Source organism: Vulpes vulpes, chromosome 1 (assembly GCF_048418805.1).
Source record: "Vulpes vulpes isolate BD-2025 chromosome 1, VulVul3, whole genome shotgun sequence".
NCBI lineage: Eukaryota > Metazoa > Chordata > Mammalia > Carnivora > Canidae > Vulpes > Vulpes vulpes.
In genome coordinates this window covers 50,394,573-50,410,746 of record NC_132780.1, presented here as the reverse complement: position 1 = coordinate 50,410,746, position 16,174 = coordinate 50,394,573, and the positions used below count along the sequence as shown (strand labels likewise).

General features: G+C 43.9%; 1 protein-coding gene across 8 annotated transcripts in view; it reads left to right on the top strand.

Moving 5' to 3' along the window:
- The window catches only part of PTCH1 (patched 1), a 71,032-nt gene that overhangs the window by 24,839 nt on the left and 30,019 nt on the right, over positions 1–16,174 (top strand). For 5 of the 8 annotated variants that reach the window (XM_072763842.1, XM_025984250.2, XM_025984248.2 and 2 more), the window contains 10 exons: positions 5,165–5,354; positions 8,438–8,507; positions 8,599–8,690; positions 10,310–10,508; positions 10,806–10,927; positions 11,720–11,867; positions 12,667–12,798; positions 13,195–13,350; positions 13,996–14,094; positions 14,664–14,789. In XM_072763842.1, coding sequence (XP_072619943.1) covers positions 5,165–5,354; positions 8,438–8,507; positions 8,599–8,690; positions 10,310–10,508; positions 10,806–10,927; positions 11,720–11,867; positions 12,667–12,798; positions 13,195–13,350; positions 13,996–14,094; positions 14,664–14,789 — 1,334 coding nt within the window. The remainder of the gene's footprint in view (positions 1–5,164; positions 5,355–8,437; positions 8,508–8,598; positions 8,691–10,309; positions 10,509–10,805; positions 10,928–11,719; positions 11,868–12,666; positions 12,799–13,194; positions 13,351–13,995; positions 14,095–14,663; positions 14,790–16,174) is intronic. The other 3 variants (XM_072763854.1, XM_025984251.2, XM_072763882.1) reach the window with 1 other exon arrangement.

Genomic DNA, 16,174 nt, shown 5'->3' with positions numbered 1-16,174 from the left:
ACAGGCCCCTCTGAGGACCCAAAGGAACTGGGGGCCTGTCTGTGGCCACCCATGGGGCTTTACTGAAAAAACTATCTCCTCAGTGGTGGTCAGGACTCTGGGAGACAGTGTTGTTGTCCTTTAAATAAAAATACCAATTGTTTGTGCTGTGTAATACTTTTATGTATTCTGAAAGCTCTAGCTGTGAGCTTGATAGAGTCTGGTCTGTGGAATTTGACTCTCCTAAAGTCTTATCCTCAACAAGTGCTCAGAAGCCATAGGGCTGTCTCAGGGCAGTCGGACTCAGACTCGGACTCAACCTCAGGGTTGAGGGCAGGTGCCACCTCCTATCAGCTGGGTGACCTTGGGCAAGTCACCCAAACTGCAGCTACTTCTCTCCTGTAAAGTAAGGGTGATGATATATCCTGTGATAAATGAATAAATGACCAGACAAATGGATGCCTGCTCAGCTCCTGATTGAGGGTTTGGGAAATTTTATACACGTTGTTAATTATTCACACCACATTATGAGGTTAGTAGTAGCATTTTCATCCCATTTCACAGAGAAGGTTAGTGAGGCCCAACTGTGTCTGGGACTTGTCCCGGTCAAGCTGGGACTCAGAACCCAGCCCTTCTGGTCCTGCTTCTCATTGCCTGACTGTCCAGTCCAGCTTGCCCCAGCTTGACCGGGGAACAGCACAGAGCAAAATATTTATAAACAGGTAAAGAATACGTGTGAAATGGCCTTGCAGATGAAAAATACACACAAATATAAAAGGTTATTTTGTGTCCCAGGATCCTGAGAACATTTTTCATAAATCTTGTTCTAAGAGTTTGGTTGTTGTTTTATTGTTAAAAGTTGTTGCATTTGGAAGAAGGAAAAGAATATAAGAGGACTTTCAGAGTATGATGAATATGCATGTTGTTTTTGCATTGGGCTTGTTTTTAATTCAGATCCTTATCATTACCTTTCATATTTTTCTCCTTTTGTCACATAGAAGTCTTTAATTGTACTGGTTCCTTGCAGAAAAATTAAGAAATAGCGATAAACCCCAGAAAGGAAAATAGGTAAAAACTATGCATAAACCACCACACACACAGCAGTAGTGGCTGTTCACATAGCTGTCAGCATACCTGTATCTACATCACAATACTGAATCTTGAGGAGTCAAAGATAATCATGCAGTATTTCATGAACAGTAATTTTTTTTAAATAATTAAGGACTTTGACCTTGAAAATAGGACAGAAAGGGAGAGAAACCATTTTCCCCCAGACTGCACCTGTAATTTCAGCCACTGGAAAGGGTTCCATGGAAGTTACTGACTGGTGGATCTTCACACTGATGCCTGACAAAAAACTGGCAAGATAAGGAACAGCTCGGCCGGCACTCAGTTGTGATTTAGTTAGACATTTGCTAGGACAGCAAAAGTCAGGTGAGTCTGTAAAATTGCTCCATCCACAGAGGTTTCTGTTTCTGGTGCCTTGTTCCCGATCACGGTGGGTGAATGATGATATAAAAGCATGTGAATGCTGTGCAGGTTATGACACAGATACACCGGAGGAAGAGCGGGGTCTACAAGGGCATCCGAGTCCATGACACAACATCAGCCTCCCTTCTCTTCCTGTAGCAAGCCACACGTGAGGGCTTGCTTGACAGTTGCTGGTTCCTCTGCCGAGGGACTGTTCCCCTAGCTCTTCGAAGTCAGTCTAAATGTTACTTTCATTTAGATCTTCCCAGACCACTCCCTCTGAAGTGGGTTCCCCCTTTCCCTACCACCCAGAAACTCACATGGCATCACCATCTTCTATTTCTACTGTATACTTGTCAGGCCATGAAATTATCTTACTGATTTGTTTGTTGCCTGTGTGCTTGCTTCACTGGCCAGTGAGGCTTTTGGAGCAAAGAACGCACTGGTCTCGCCCACCATGGCACCACACGGTGTAGCCCACAACAAACACCCTGAGATGCTCACTTGCATGAGTAGATCATGTTACAGTTGTTTGTCTGGTAAAGTGGATGTCCATGAAACTTTGTTATTTTTTATTATTATTGTTATTATTATTATTATTAAAGATTTTATTTATTTATTTGAGAATGAGCACGAGTAGGGGGAGCAGCAGAGAGAGGGAGAAGCAGACTCCCATGAAATCATGACCTGAGCTGAAGGCAGATGCTTAACTGACAGAGCCACCCAAGTGCCCCTCAATGAAACTTTAAACTCACTGAATAATTTTCAAAAGCGTTCATATTTGGTTAAATTTAAGATGAAATGTTAAATAAGATATGGCCATGAACTATGTAAATAAAATTGAATTTACCAGTACTCAAAAGTAGGATACAGCATAGGTGGTTGAGGACACTTTAGAATTCAGGGTCTTTCAACTCTAGTTGCTCTACCTACCTGCAGTGATAGTCTTGTCTTGGTTGAAACTGGTGTTCATGGTGGCAAAATACTAAATTTCTCACTAGAGCAAAGAGATGGATGAACAAAAAGACTTTCAATTCCAGAGATATGACAAATACACTCCTTTATTAAAATATATGGATTATTTAAATATACATCTTCATCATCTAAAAAGTGAAACTATGAAGCGCCAGAGGTACATTTTATATCTTTTAGGAAATATCATTTCTGAAAACTCCTGTAATAAAATAATTGGTCTAGGGATCCCTGGGTGGCGCAGCAGTTTGGCGCCTGCCTTTGGCCCAGGGCGTGATCCTGGAGACCCGGGATCGAATCCCACGTCGGGCTCCTGGTGCATGGGGCCTGCTTCTCCCTCTGCCTGTGTCTCTGCCTCTCTCTCTCTCTGTGTGTGACTATCATAAATAAATAAAGATTTAAAATTTTTTTTTTAAAAAAATTGGTCTATTTTTGAAGTTGGTCTGGAAGAGTGTAGAAAGTTCTTTTCAAGAGCACAACCCTTGTGTGTGATCTCTATTTTTGTGTGCACTCCTCTCTTGAGTCTTGACCTTTGTGGGTTATAGTCACAAGCAGCTGCTCTGGGGAGGGGAGAGAAAGGCGGGGGTGGGGGGGGGTGGGGGGGTGGTTTTAATTCACCTGAAGTCTTAAGCGGCAGGAAAGATAAAAGGAAGTAGGACTTTGTAAGCTGAATGAGGGATCATGTGCTATGCCAATGCAGGAGGAGCTGGTGGAAATATAAATGATTTATAGGTGTGGGACATTGATGCCATATAGTCAGAAAAAAAGGGAGGAGTTGATTCCCTCCCCCCCCCCCCCCAAAAAAAAAAAAGCCTATTTGGAGCTCCTGGGCTTGGAGTTCTGTAGCTTTTCACAAGACTCATAATTGGCTTTTTAGCCTCAAACAGCCTTTTTAGCTCCCGAGAATGTGGATTGAGTCTAATTCAGTTCACTAGTTAATTGGTTGAAATGATGCATTGTGATTTGAGCCAGAAGGAGCCGGACCCTGCCTGCAGGCAGCTTTAAGGGAGCATCCTGAAAAGGCCTGTGACTTCCTGTAAATTTATCCTTTGTTGCAAATTTCCTATGTTTCCCTCTGGTCTTTCTTGGACTTCAAATTGCAGTCAGGGTCCTCAGCAACTCCCCAGATCATTTGTCAAAGCCCCCCTCCCTCCGCCAAGGAGTCTTAATACTTTCTGTAACTAACTGATAATTCCCTGCCCTCTGCCCCTCTCCTTCACCTACACCCCCCACCGTTTCTCCTCCTCTGTGACACACCCCACAGTATGTTTGGCCTCATCTCACAGTATTTCGCAGTGGCCTTGGCCATCTGCATGGACCCGCACAGATGATCCTGCCAGTCTGTGAATCTGGACTAGCTTTCCTAATGAGGGCATTATTTGCTTTCTAGCCTGCCCCCTTGTTTATAAAATATGCCAAGAGAACTAAACAACCCGCTGTTCCCAGTACTTACTTACTTGCCCAAACCAAATGTTTATGTCCTTGAATACTAAATTTGAAGAAAAAGGATTCCTCCTCATGGGAAAGCTTAGCATGATTGCTGAAGGGTCTTTCTACACTGTAGCTGAAGGCCTGTTTTTCAGTAAACATGCAACTTAATCAGTTATTTCAGGAACTATTGAGACTCACCATCCACACACTTCAGCTGGCCTTGGGTGGGGGTGGGGGTGGGGGTTTAGGGAGCAGGGTGCTGTCCTAGGATTCTCTCTCTGCTCTGATCCTATTGGATCAAAGCACCTTCTCCTAGAGCACTCTTTCTCACCTGCAAGCCCCCCCCCCCCCCACACACACATACCCTGTTGGGAAATGAAACTCTGCCCCTCCCCCCAATACCTCCCAGCCTGGTGGCAGCATTTTGAGCTTGGCTTGTTGTAAAACCATGATTGGAATATAACGTAGGTCCTGAGAAAGAAGACAAAAAAGCAGTTTGCAGTAACCGTATACCTTGTTGCCTAGGCCTGTGGCCTGCCTGCTGTAAAGCTGGTTGGTACTGGGGCAAGGTTCTGGCCTCAGCAGCCGGCTCAGAGTCACATGGTAGAGCTTCTGGAACACAGGCTGCCTGCTCCCCGGCAACTCAGAACCTAGTACCTTGGTTTCCAGGATGCTGACCAGGTGAGGCTGATAGAGCCAGGATCCAGAGGCTGAGCGTCCCCCCAGGCCATGGCTGATGTGTTTGGTTCCTCTCAAGTACATCTGATGTGAATCACCTTATTTATCTTCTGGCATGTTTTGTGCTGAAGACCCATTTGCCACCTTTCCTTGTTTCTTTTTCAACAGGGAGAAACATTTACTTGTTACCTTTGCTAGATTATTTAGGAGAAGAGTGTAAATTGAAGCCATATATCTTGAAACATGCTGCAAGGGCCCATTGTTTACACAAGTGAAAGAAATTGTAACGGGGGTATTTGGTGTAGTCTGCAAGGAAAAGGTGTCTCAAGTTTTCCTTCCCCTCCCCCTCTATATGCGTGGTGTATTAGAAGGTGCACAAAGCACATATGCAGTGGCTTTGCACATGCATCGGGCAGGTTCATGGGTTTAGTGAATAATTTTTTAGGTATTTTAGTGGTGAAATGAACATTGCCAGTAATAATAAAGTGAATGTTACCGCCTCCCCCCAACATCAGCCATACATTCTCATGACCAGAGGTCATTTATCATTCATCTTGTAACTCCTAGTGAGATAACAGAACGTGAATTTGTGGGGACGTTGCCGTTCTAACTGAAACCTGTACATGTTTGTCAGTTGGTGGACGAGTAAGTCGTGAATTAAATTATACTCGCCAGAAGATTGGAGAAGAGGCTATGTTTAATCCTCAACTCATGATTCAGACCCCGAAAGAAGAAGGTGCTAACGTCCTGACCACAGAAGCTCTCCGACAACACCTGGACTCAGCGCTCCAGGCCAGCCGGGTCCATGTGTATATGTATAACAGGTAAGTTGGGAAGAAGCTGCTGGCTTTAGAAAGTAAGGTTGCTCTGGAAATATGCCTAGAGTGTTAGTTCAGACTGTTTTCTAATGAAGTGATTTTTTTTTAATCCTGATTTTTGTTTCTAGAGTTTGGTAACACATAAAATACATGATAATGTATTTTCAGTAAGTATCTTGGCACTATGGACCCAAATGAGTATGATCCTTCAAGCAGCCATTTGGGCGGCTATATACCTATTCTGAAGATGTTTCATTGCTTAAGATATTTTTGGAGCAGTTACATTTGGAATTGCCTTTAGACAAATTAAGAATGAGAAAAGGAAAAGAACTTGCTTCTAGCTTCTTGCTTTGTATTCACCACAGATACTGACAGCTGGTATGTGTCACAAAGCCTATAGTAGGTTGAGCCACTGTGGTGAATTCTTACTGACAGGTAGGCAGATAAGGTGGAATCTGACACAGCTTCACAAATACTACCCTTTAGCTTCATAGCTAATTTAACAATGCTATGGGTGTGGTAAAAGCATACAAAGAATTCTGGACCAAAACTGACAGTCCTTTATTCTTCTCTATTTTAAACAGTGCGTTATTCAGGGCAGGGACCATATCTTGTCCATCCTTACACCCCAGCATTTAGATCAGGGAGGGCATTCAGAGTTTGTTGATTGACTAACCATCTAGACTAAATTTGAACTAGGTCTTCTCCCTGAACTATTGAAATGACTATCCCTAAACCTGTTTTCAGAGGACCACTGAGTTGGCACTTAATCTGATCCCATCCTGTCCCTCACCAAAGGCTTTTAAGCACCTTTTTTCTTTTTAAAGACTTTATTTATTTATTTATTTAGAGAGTGCAAGCAGTGGGGGGGAGGGGCAGAGGGAGATGGAGAGGCAGAAAATCCCAAGCAGATTCTGCACTGAGCATGGGGTCGGACACAGCTTGATCCCACCACCCACGGGATTGTGACCTGAGCCAGAACCAGGAGTCGAACGCTTAACTGACTAAGCCACCCTGGTACCCCTTTTAAGCACTTCTTAACTGAGTGGGTGATGATACAGTTTTTCACAGGACGGGTGAGGAAGTGGCACGTGGACATACTCAGTGGCCAGAGAAGATGAGGGGGGAGAACAGAAGGAAAATCGGTACTTGTCCCAGTTATGACAACCTCTACTCTCCAGAGTCTTATCTGGATTGGCTCTAAGACCCATCTAGCTGAAGACAGAGCCCTAAGGTCCAGCAGGAGTCACATGCTCTTGTTTCCTCATATGTAAACTAAATTACTGATCAAGTGTGGTCTACTATCCTTAGTAGGTTCTGAGAACAAAATGAGATATATGTAATGTATGAAAGGGAAAGTGTAAGGAGATATTCTAGCACTTTTGTCAGGCAAACTTGACTGGCGAGCACACCCGGCTCCTATCAGCACATCCCTCTGTAGAGGAAGTAACTGCCCAGTGGAGTTTTGCAAAATTTGTAAGTAGAGGCCTTATAAAGAACCTGTAAATGGGCATTCCAAGGCCACTGTAAGCATGCTGACCCATTTTTAACATAATGGGACCCTATCTTGAAGGGACTTGTCACTTACACACTTACAGAGATGTGAGTGTCTGTACAAAGAAAGTATACTCTTAATCTGAGATGGAACCAGAGAACATTTATGCATTGGAATGTGCTTTAGAGAACACTTCATTTAAGCCATCTCATTTTTTAGGTGAGAAAACCAGGAATTAGATTAATTAGAGCATTTGTCCAACTTCATAAAATTATTAAACACTCCAGCCAGGTTTCAAACCCTTTCTTCTGGCTCCCAGACAGGTTTTTCTCATGTACAGACACTCCCTTCTCAAGGAAGTCTACATGAGTTCATTGACTAAGTGATATTAAGAACCTACTGATGCTAGATAGTCTACGCTGATGCTGTGGGGAATTCAGTATAAACATAAACATAGATGCATGACTAGGCGGGTGGGTGAGTGGATGGAGGGATGGATGAATAACTTGAGCCCTGCACTCAGGAGCTGACAGTTTGGTTAGAAAGAAGGAAGAACCCGTATCGACGGGTGTGTACGAAGCCAGGTCCAGGTGCTCCAGGCACCAAGCAGATCAGAGGGTGTGTACGAAGCCAGGTCCAGGTGCTCCAGGCACCAAGCAGATCAGACCAGACGTGCTCTGGCATTCAAGAGAAAAGGGCAGTTTTCAATAGCACTGGGCACCCTGAGGGATAGATGCAAAGGTTCCACAGGGAAGCGGGCTAAGTCCAGAACATTCCTTTGGGTGACCAATAAAAAAAAGAGAGAGTAAAAGGAAACCAATAAAATGGTGCTGTTTAGAGATATTTAAAAATATTTTTTCTTCCCTTGGTTTTCCCATCCCCACCCTCTTCAGATGTCTTTTTTCAAGTTAGGTTTACGATAGGGGTAGAAAGGCATGGGCTTAAGAGCTTTTTTCCAGACATGACAACACTCTGTAATAACAGGCGATAGATAATAGAGGTAATTGTTGATCACTATATTTAATATCATTTCTATAGAACAATAAAAGACTGTAAAGTAGAAATGTGTCTACCTGGCAGTGTGGTTTACAGCACTCATGGTTAAAGAGAAGGAGAATTCATTTTGAACACTATCTGTTCATAAGGACGTTAACTGCCAGTAAAGAAAATATAAATGTGTATGTATTTTCTCACCTGAATATATTCTAATACAATATAAACCTTACGAATTAGTCTCCACTTATTTTGAATTTGTGATAATTCAGCGTGCCCTGAAGTTGTTCAGTGTATGTAGAAAAGTAGATTAATGGTGTAAACAAGATTATTGGGAGAACACTTAAGAAAACAAGACTTTTCAAGTACTTTGGTAGCATTCATTTACATAAACACCCACATGTTAATTACAATTGAGTATTATCTATTCATTAAAGCAAGCTTGTTGAGTCTTTACTTGGCAAAAGTTGTGCTCGTTTTGACAGATACTTAAAAGTGATCGAAATTGCAGTTCTTTCTATATGTTCTGTAGTTATGATTTTGCACTGATTTCCTTAGGTTATTACAATGAGATGTTTGTCTCTGTTTCCTATTTTACTAGGCAGTGGAAATTGGAACATTTGTGTTACAAATCTGGAGAACTTATCACAGAAACAGGTTACATGGATCAGGTATATATTCTTTTTTTGCAAAAACTTGTCAAAAATTCCTCAGTGGTATGCCTTAGCCTAACTTGTAGCCTCTTCTTTTTAACTTTGACAGATAATCGAATATCTTTACCCTTGTTTAATTATTACACCTTTGGACTGCTTCTGGGAAGGGGCAAAGTTACAATCTGGGACAGCATACCTACTGTAAGTGTGTGATCTGGTTTTCTGGTGTCTGTGATTATTAAACTTTAGAATGTTTCTGGTATTACTTTATCATTGTTTCTTCTGTTTCAGTTTTGAACAAGAAATAAAAACATTGAAATTCCGTGGGCATTTTTTGAGTGAAATTCCATGGGCATTTTTTGAGTGAATAGTTGCAGGAGAGAGGGGTTCAGCAGAATGTTTTTCCTCTTTTCAAAATAAAGTTCTGAAGGCATCATTAAATTTCATTCACTTTTACCCATCTTTTTATATGCAAATAAAATGCAAATTATTTCAGAGTATGTATGTTTTTTAACTCTTTAATAAAATGTTTGCAGTTTTACAGACCAAACACTTCCACAGATTTATTTGGGACTTGGGTGGCTCAGCGGTTGAGCACCTGCCCCTCCCTAGCTCAGGGCATGATCCCCCCGTCTCAGGATCGTGTCCCACATCGAGTCCCACATCGAACTCCTTGCCTGGAGCCTGCTTCTCCCTCTCCCTGTGTCTCTGCCTTTCTCTGTGTCTTTCATGAATGGATAAATAAAATCATTTAAAAAAAAATTTGAGTTATTTTTTTTTAAGGAGGGACAATTTATTAGTGCGTACACATCAGAGTTAAATATATTGAGTTAAAATTCAAGATCCTCCTGCAGAGTAAAATACTAAACCTTTCTTTGGATCACATTAATGACATTTAAGGGGGAAATCCACTGTCTTTGAAGGCCATGGTAGGGGATGCTTCACAGTTTAGCAGTTGGATATTATATATACCGCATCATTTAAGGAATAATTGTTAATCAATGTAGACATCTTCAGTTAATTATGCAAGAGTTCGTGCTTAGGTTATTGTTTCTGCCCTAGCTTGCACGTATCTGCAAAAGCAATTTGCAGTGGCCATACTCTGACCTTCAGTGTACAGTTTTAGATGGGAAATAAGGGGTTTTGTGTTTTCTGGTTGGGAGATTCTGAATAATGACTTCAGCCTGGTTAAGCAGCTACAGTGTGGTTTGAACTACATAACAGGCAGCCAAAAGCCTTTCTGGTCTGTCAACAGCACAAATTCAAAAGTGAGTGTGGGGGGAAGTGGCCTTGATGGTGGTGATGGCAGAGGCAGCAGGGGGCTTTTGGGGTCGACTGCCAGGCTGTCAGAAAGAGCTCATAAGTATGAGATTATTGAATGTAATGGAGATCAAATATTTTGATTGATGACATTTACAAAGCATTTATTAGGCTGGCAAGTGCTAGTTTGGCATTGTGATTCTCTCTTTTAAAACACCCTCCCCCCTTAATTTTGGATCTCAGTCTTCTGCTTAGAAGCACTCTTTGGCTAATCTTGATTTCAGGTATGAAAGATGACATACCAGCCAATCACAAGTCTTTGATTTCTTCATTAATTTACAAGCTCTCTGCTTGCCATTTCCATTCATGAATTATTTTCTTGACTCAGGTTTGCATATAGATCCACAGGAAAGGAGCATTAGTTTTCCGTGCCGGGGTCCCAGCCTTGCAGCACTACCAAAAAGCCTCATGCGAGCCAAACATAGTATATATGATCTGTGCAGGCTCGGAGGGTTGGAAAAGCCTCTTTTCATGGTCTTACCTTCTAATTTCTTTCACAGAGGTAAGCCTCCTTTGCAGTGGACAAACTTTGACCCTTTGGAATTCCTGGAAGAGTTAAAGAAAATAAACTATCAAGTGGACAGCTGGGAGGAAATGCTGAATAAAGCTGAAGTTGGTCATGGTTACATGGACCGGCCCTGCCTCAACCCGGCTGATCCGGACTGCCCCGCCACAGCCCCCAACAAAAATGCAACCAAAGTGAGTACAGTTGTTGATTCTTCTCGTGGGGACCAGGAGAAAAGCTCAGGGTCTTTCCCCCATCCCTAGTCCTCTTATTTTCATTTTTATGATTTGATTTTCATCAACCTTTTTTGTCTGTGGAGCTACGTTTGTTTATAGAGCTAAATTTTGCTGTAAGATTTGCCATACGCCTCTCATTAGCCTTGTTATTAATGTTCTCTCTGAAACAAACAAGCCCTTAATGCACTGGATTTTAACAAGGCATGTGACCTGCCTACTAATTCCCATAATTATGTGGCTGTCTTTTTATTTTAGCCTCTTGATGTGGCCCTTGTTTTGAATGGTGGATGTCATGGATTATCCAGAAAGTACATGCACTGGCAGGAGGAACTGATTGTGGGTGGCACAGTCAAGAACAGCACCGGGAAGCTTGTCAGGTAATCCTGCAATGGAAGAGAAATCCAAGCCATCTATTTTTTGTCCTTCCTGGGAAACTACTTCCCTTCTGACATCTGCAAGTGTATTTGTACTACTACTTAGCTGTTATCCTAGCTAGCCATCTGCTGTAATAGAATATTAGGAAACATTAGTGGACCAGACCAGCTCGAAAAAAAACCACCTTTCGGGGGATATTTTAGAGGAGATGTGTTGTTTTCATCGAAACCATAGTTAGTAACTGTAGGTTTTTGGAAGATCTCTTATATAGGAAGTCAAGGCAGGTGTAATGCAGGCAGGTCACAGTGGTCACAGCAAGTAGAGTGGCGTGGTATGAGCTAAGCTCTGTCACAGACTGACCAACAGCTGACGGCTAAACAAGAATTACCCTCTGTGCTCTTGCGGATTCTGCTCCGTCAAGCGCCAGGCCCTCTGTCTGACATTCCTCCCTGGGGAGAGCCGTCGTCTGGGATTTTTGCACAGGCGAGCGTTCAGTGCCGAGCCCAGCATCTCTGCTCAAGCTATCTATTCCCCTATCCTTCCTGTTTCACGGAATAGGAACTGGGAAAGGAAATTGCTTATTAATTTAATTTTGGGGTATATCTGTAAAAGGTTTGTAAGGTTACACCTTTAATATGGTACATCAATCTATTAAATAAAATAACCATCCTGGTCCTGTTTAATGGAAACATGTGCTCATGTGGAAGGCGAGTTGGGGGCGCCTGTCTGGGGTTTTCAGCAGCAAGAAAACTTTCTGGAAACACTGATGTCGTGTGTTTGCCACCCTGTCACAGTGCCCACGCCCTGCAAACCATGTTTCAGTTAATGACTCCCAAGCAAATGTACGAACACTTCAAGGGGTATGAGTATGTCTCACACATTAACTGGAATGAGGACAAGGCAGCAGCCATCCTGGAGGCTTGGCAGAGGACATATGTGGAGGTAAATCTTTGGCATTCTGATGCCCCCCTTTAAATCTGGGTATAAACCCCAGACGTACTTCATTTTTGCAATGTTTTAAGACATTTTTTTTCCCCGTTAGAATATCTTTTCAAAACCTAATTGTCCTTTTTGGGAACCTGGTGGGATGAAAAAAGTTTATTCCCTCCCTCAATATTAAAAACCTTAATGTCTGGGTGATGGCTAATTCTAATTGGGATGCCTGAGACATTTGGAGTAACCAGTCGTGAGGTCCAGAGCTAAGGCATAATAGTGTTTAAAAAACACTTGGTGAGCAAGAAAAGGTGTCTGGAAAACATTAGCAAAGCATAGAATCTGTTCACAGCTGCAGTTCCCTTGGTTAGGTCATGTGACAGGAGCTGGCCTTTGTTGCCCAAGCAGTGACCTCTACTGAGCTGCATGTGACCTTTTAAAAGTGGCCAGCAAATGAAGGGGGGAGGAGTGGCCATAAGAATGAGTTGTTTGGGATTAGTGGAGAGCCAATGGGACCGCAGACATATTGCAGAGCGATGGGGAGAAGAACAGGCCAAGGTGCAGGGTGCCCGAAGGCGCTGTAACTCCAGCTCCCCACAGTACCGCGTTCTTACCTGAACACTGTGGCTTCCATCATCCCGGGCCCAGGGTCGTTTCACCTCGGTCCATGCCCAAACCTGAAGCACGTAGAATTCTCTTTAGTGTATTTGAAACAAGTGAGGGTTGAGTGGAGGGGACATGTCCCCCAAGCTCTGTTATTGAAGCTCATTGAAACACTAATTCCATTTGGGACCTGATGTGACCACAGGTGGTTCATCAAAGTGTCGCTCCAAACTCCACTCAGAAAGTGCTTTCCTTCACCACCACAACCCTGGATGACATCCTGAAGTCCTTCTCTGATGTCAGCGTCATCCGAGTGGCTAGTGGCTACCTCCTGATGGTAACAGTCAAGTCACTTCTCCCAGGGGTGGGGGGCGGGGGCCATGGTTGGATTGGTTTTGAGTTTTTATCTTTCCATGACCGCTCTTGCTTTTTAACTGCTCTTAACACACACGTGCGTCCAAGACACAGAGAGCTCGGCTTCATAACGATTTCAAAAGTGGTCGTGTAAAGCATTTTCTCCCATTTGCAGTTCGCCCATCTTTGACTTGTATCATTTCATGTGATGTCTGTAAGGTACATTGTTGTTGTGGTTGGATTTAGTAAGTTCTACCTTTTGATTTGGGGTGATGGGTGGGGGAAAACATTAGAATCCTTACCCATTCTAATGTTTGGCTTTTGTTTTGTGTCTCCCCTCGTTCCTTCCCCTCCCCCCACCCCATTGTTCTGCTCGCAGCTTGCCTATGCCTGTTTAACCATGCTGCGCTGGGATTGCTCCAAGTCCCAGGGTGCCGTGGGGCTGGCTGGCGTCCTGTTGGTTGCACTGTCAGTGGCTGCAGGATTGGGCCTGTGCTCATTGATCGGGATTTCCTTTAACGCTGCAACAACTCAGGTATTAAAGGAGCCATCCATCCATTGTGTGTTGACAAATGCCCTTCCCCAGATGTGGCCCAGCAACCTCCTCTGTGTCTGTGTCACCTAAAGAGTCTTCTGGCCTTGACCACCAGGATGCCACACTTCAAGGGGGGAGGTGCTGTCTCAAAAATGGAGCACTTGGCTGTGGGTGGAAGGTCTGCATGGGCTTGTGGATGGTAGAGATGCTTCACTTATCAGTGCATTGATCAGAGCTACGATTCTCAAACTTGAGTGGCCTGAAGGGCTTGTAACCCCTCCGACAGCTGGGCCCCATCCCCAGAGCTCCTAATGACCAGTTCTCAGCAATACCCTCCAGGGATCACACTCTGAGAACCACTGCTTTTGCAGAGTTAGCTTCCTTCTCACTTATTAGCTTTAAAAAAAATAGTGGAGCTTAAAAATAGAAATGTCCAAGATTTCTTGTGAGCTTAAATGGCTAGATGCAGGGAATTTTATTTATTTTGGGGGGGGGTGGATTTTAATGCTCAGAAGTAGATTGTTCCCATGAGCTGATATGAGTTGTCCTTGGGGTAGCTGCTGGGGGCAATGTTCTCAGTGGCTCTGGAATGATCACAAATTGGACTTCACGTGTCTAATGTACTGCCCTCTGTGTTCGTTGCAGGTTTTGCCATTTCTTGCTCTTGGTGTTGGTGTGGATGATGTTTTCCTTCTGGCACATGCATTTAGTGAAACAGGACAGAACAAAAGAATCCCTTTTGAGGTAATAGAAAAACAAAAGAAGAAAGCTTTGGGGACAGCCCCAGTCCCCTCCATTCTTGAGTGTTCTTTAATTTTCCTTAATCTGGCCCAATAAATATTTCAGTCTCAAGTCAGAGATGACATGTTGCTGGCTGTAAATAAGTAAAAGAAATTAGAAGAATCTCAGAACACTTATTCCAAAGCCCATATTGGATTTTCTAGTTTTTTTTGTGGGTTTCTTTTTGTCACTTGGCCTGATCCCCCCCACCCCCAACACACACACACACACACACACACACACACACACACACACACACACCTTTTAAATCTTAAAAATTTATTTAAATCTTTATCTTGCAGCTCTGTGTTTCGGATGTGGTAGCCAGGAACAACACCTATGTCGATAGTAGTACTAAAAATTTTTTGATGCCAGTGTTGGGTTGGAGAGATAGCCCTTTCCTATACCCTGATGTCAGCGTGATAACCTGTCTGTTGTCTCACTTGGTCATGTATTTGAACTGTTGACATGATCTGAGATCTGAGGGGACCCTGCGCCATGCAGTTCTCAGCACAGTGGTTTCTCGTTCTCAGGATAGGACTGGGGAGTGCCTGAAGCGCACAGGAGCCAGCGTGGCGCTCACTTCCATCAGCAATGTCACAGCCTTCTTCATGGCTGCTCTGATCCCTATTCCCGCTCTGCGAGCCTTCTCCCTTCAGGTGAGTTTGCAGGGATGAAACATGTGGTGTGCACTGCCCTGATGCTAGCATCCTGTCCCATTCTCCACTAACATGCTGACGGCACTCCTGCCAGGAAGTGAAGTACCATGTCTGCATCCGGGGCTCTTCCGGGTGGAAGCTTCTTTAAGCAATTACCCTGATCCTCCCTCTAAAATACATCCCAGGTCTCTTCCCCTCCTCCCAGTACTATAGCCCAGATGCCTGGGGTCCAGGTATCCTCAAGACCTGGTGCCTTAGGGAGTGGCCCTTTCCTTTACAGTTAGACTAGAACGACCCTAAGGCTACTCCATGTAGGATGCTGAGAAGCCCCTGTTCCAGATAGCCAGAGGTCCTCTAGTTTGATCCACGGTATGGCCAGCTCTTGGCCAGCCCTGCTTCTAAATCCCCACTGTCACGCCCCTTCCCTGCTGGCCACCTCAGGCCCAATATGCCACCCTCTCTCTCTGTTTCCCTAAAGCAGCCCCAACAGGCAGTTGTACAGAGCAGACTTCACTGACCAAGAACAGGTTGCAGTATAGACCAGGCTAGATGGTAACTGAGTAATTGGTAATTGATGGTAATTGAGTATGGTGGACCCTTGAACAACATGGGGTTTAGGCGTGCTGACCCCCCCTCCCATAAGTCAGATCTTCATATAACTTCTGACTCCCCCAAAACTTAATTTCTAATAGCAGCTGTTGACTGGAAGCCTTTCTGATAACATGATCAATTAACACGTATTTTCTAGGTTACATGTGTTATAAACTGTATTCTTATAACAAAGTCATCTAGAGAACAAAATGTTATTAAGAAAATCATAAGAGAGAATACAGTTCGAGTGCTGTACTGTATTTACTGGAAACAGCCCACCTATAGGTGGGCCCATGCCTCCCACACACCTTGTTGTTCAATGGTCTGAACCACAGGCTGAGCTTCCACTGTGCAGACGGGTTGGCCATCCTCCACCTGCAGGGGGCTCATTGGCGGGCCCTCGCTTGCCACCTCTTTCCTTAGTTGCTCCAGTGTCTTCCAGCCCTTCTCTCTTCTTTTGGCCTCCTCCTCCCCTCTTAGGCTACACAAGAAAACTCAACATTCCTCTGCCTTTCTTCTCCAGAGCAGTTTGCCACCTGCACTGTTCTGCTCTTTCTTCCCAAACCAGGCCCTTCCACACCTCGAGGCCACCGAGATTTTTGTGATGTTGTTCTTGTTGCACAAAAAGCCAGCTTATATGAATGGTGAGGATGGAGAGCTTGCCAGGCTGGAGACCTGGCTGTGGTCCATTCTGTGCTCAGCCCAGAGCACTGACACTGCTCCTCAGCTGCTTGAAATGCAAAGGAATCCTGAAATCGATCAGGACAGCAGAGGAGGAGAGTGAACTGACCACT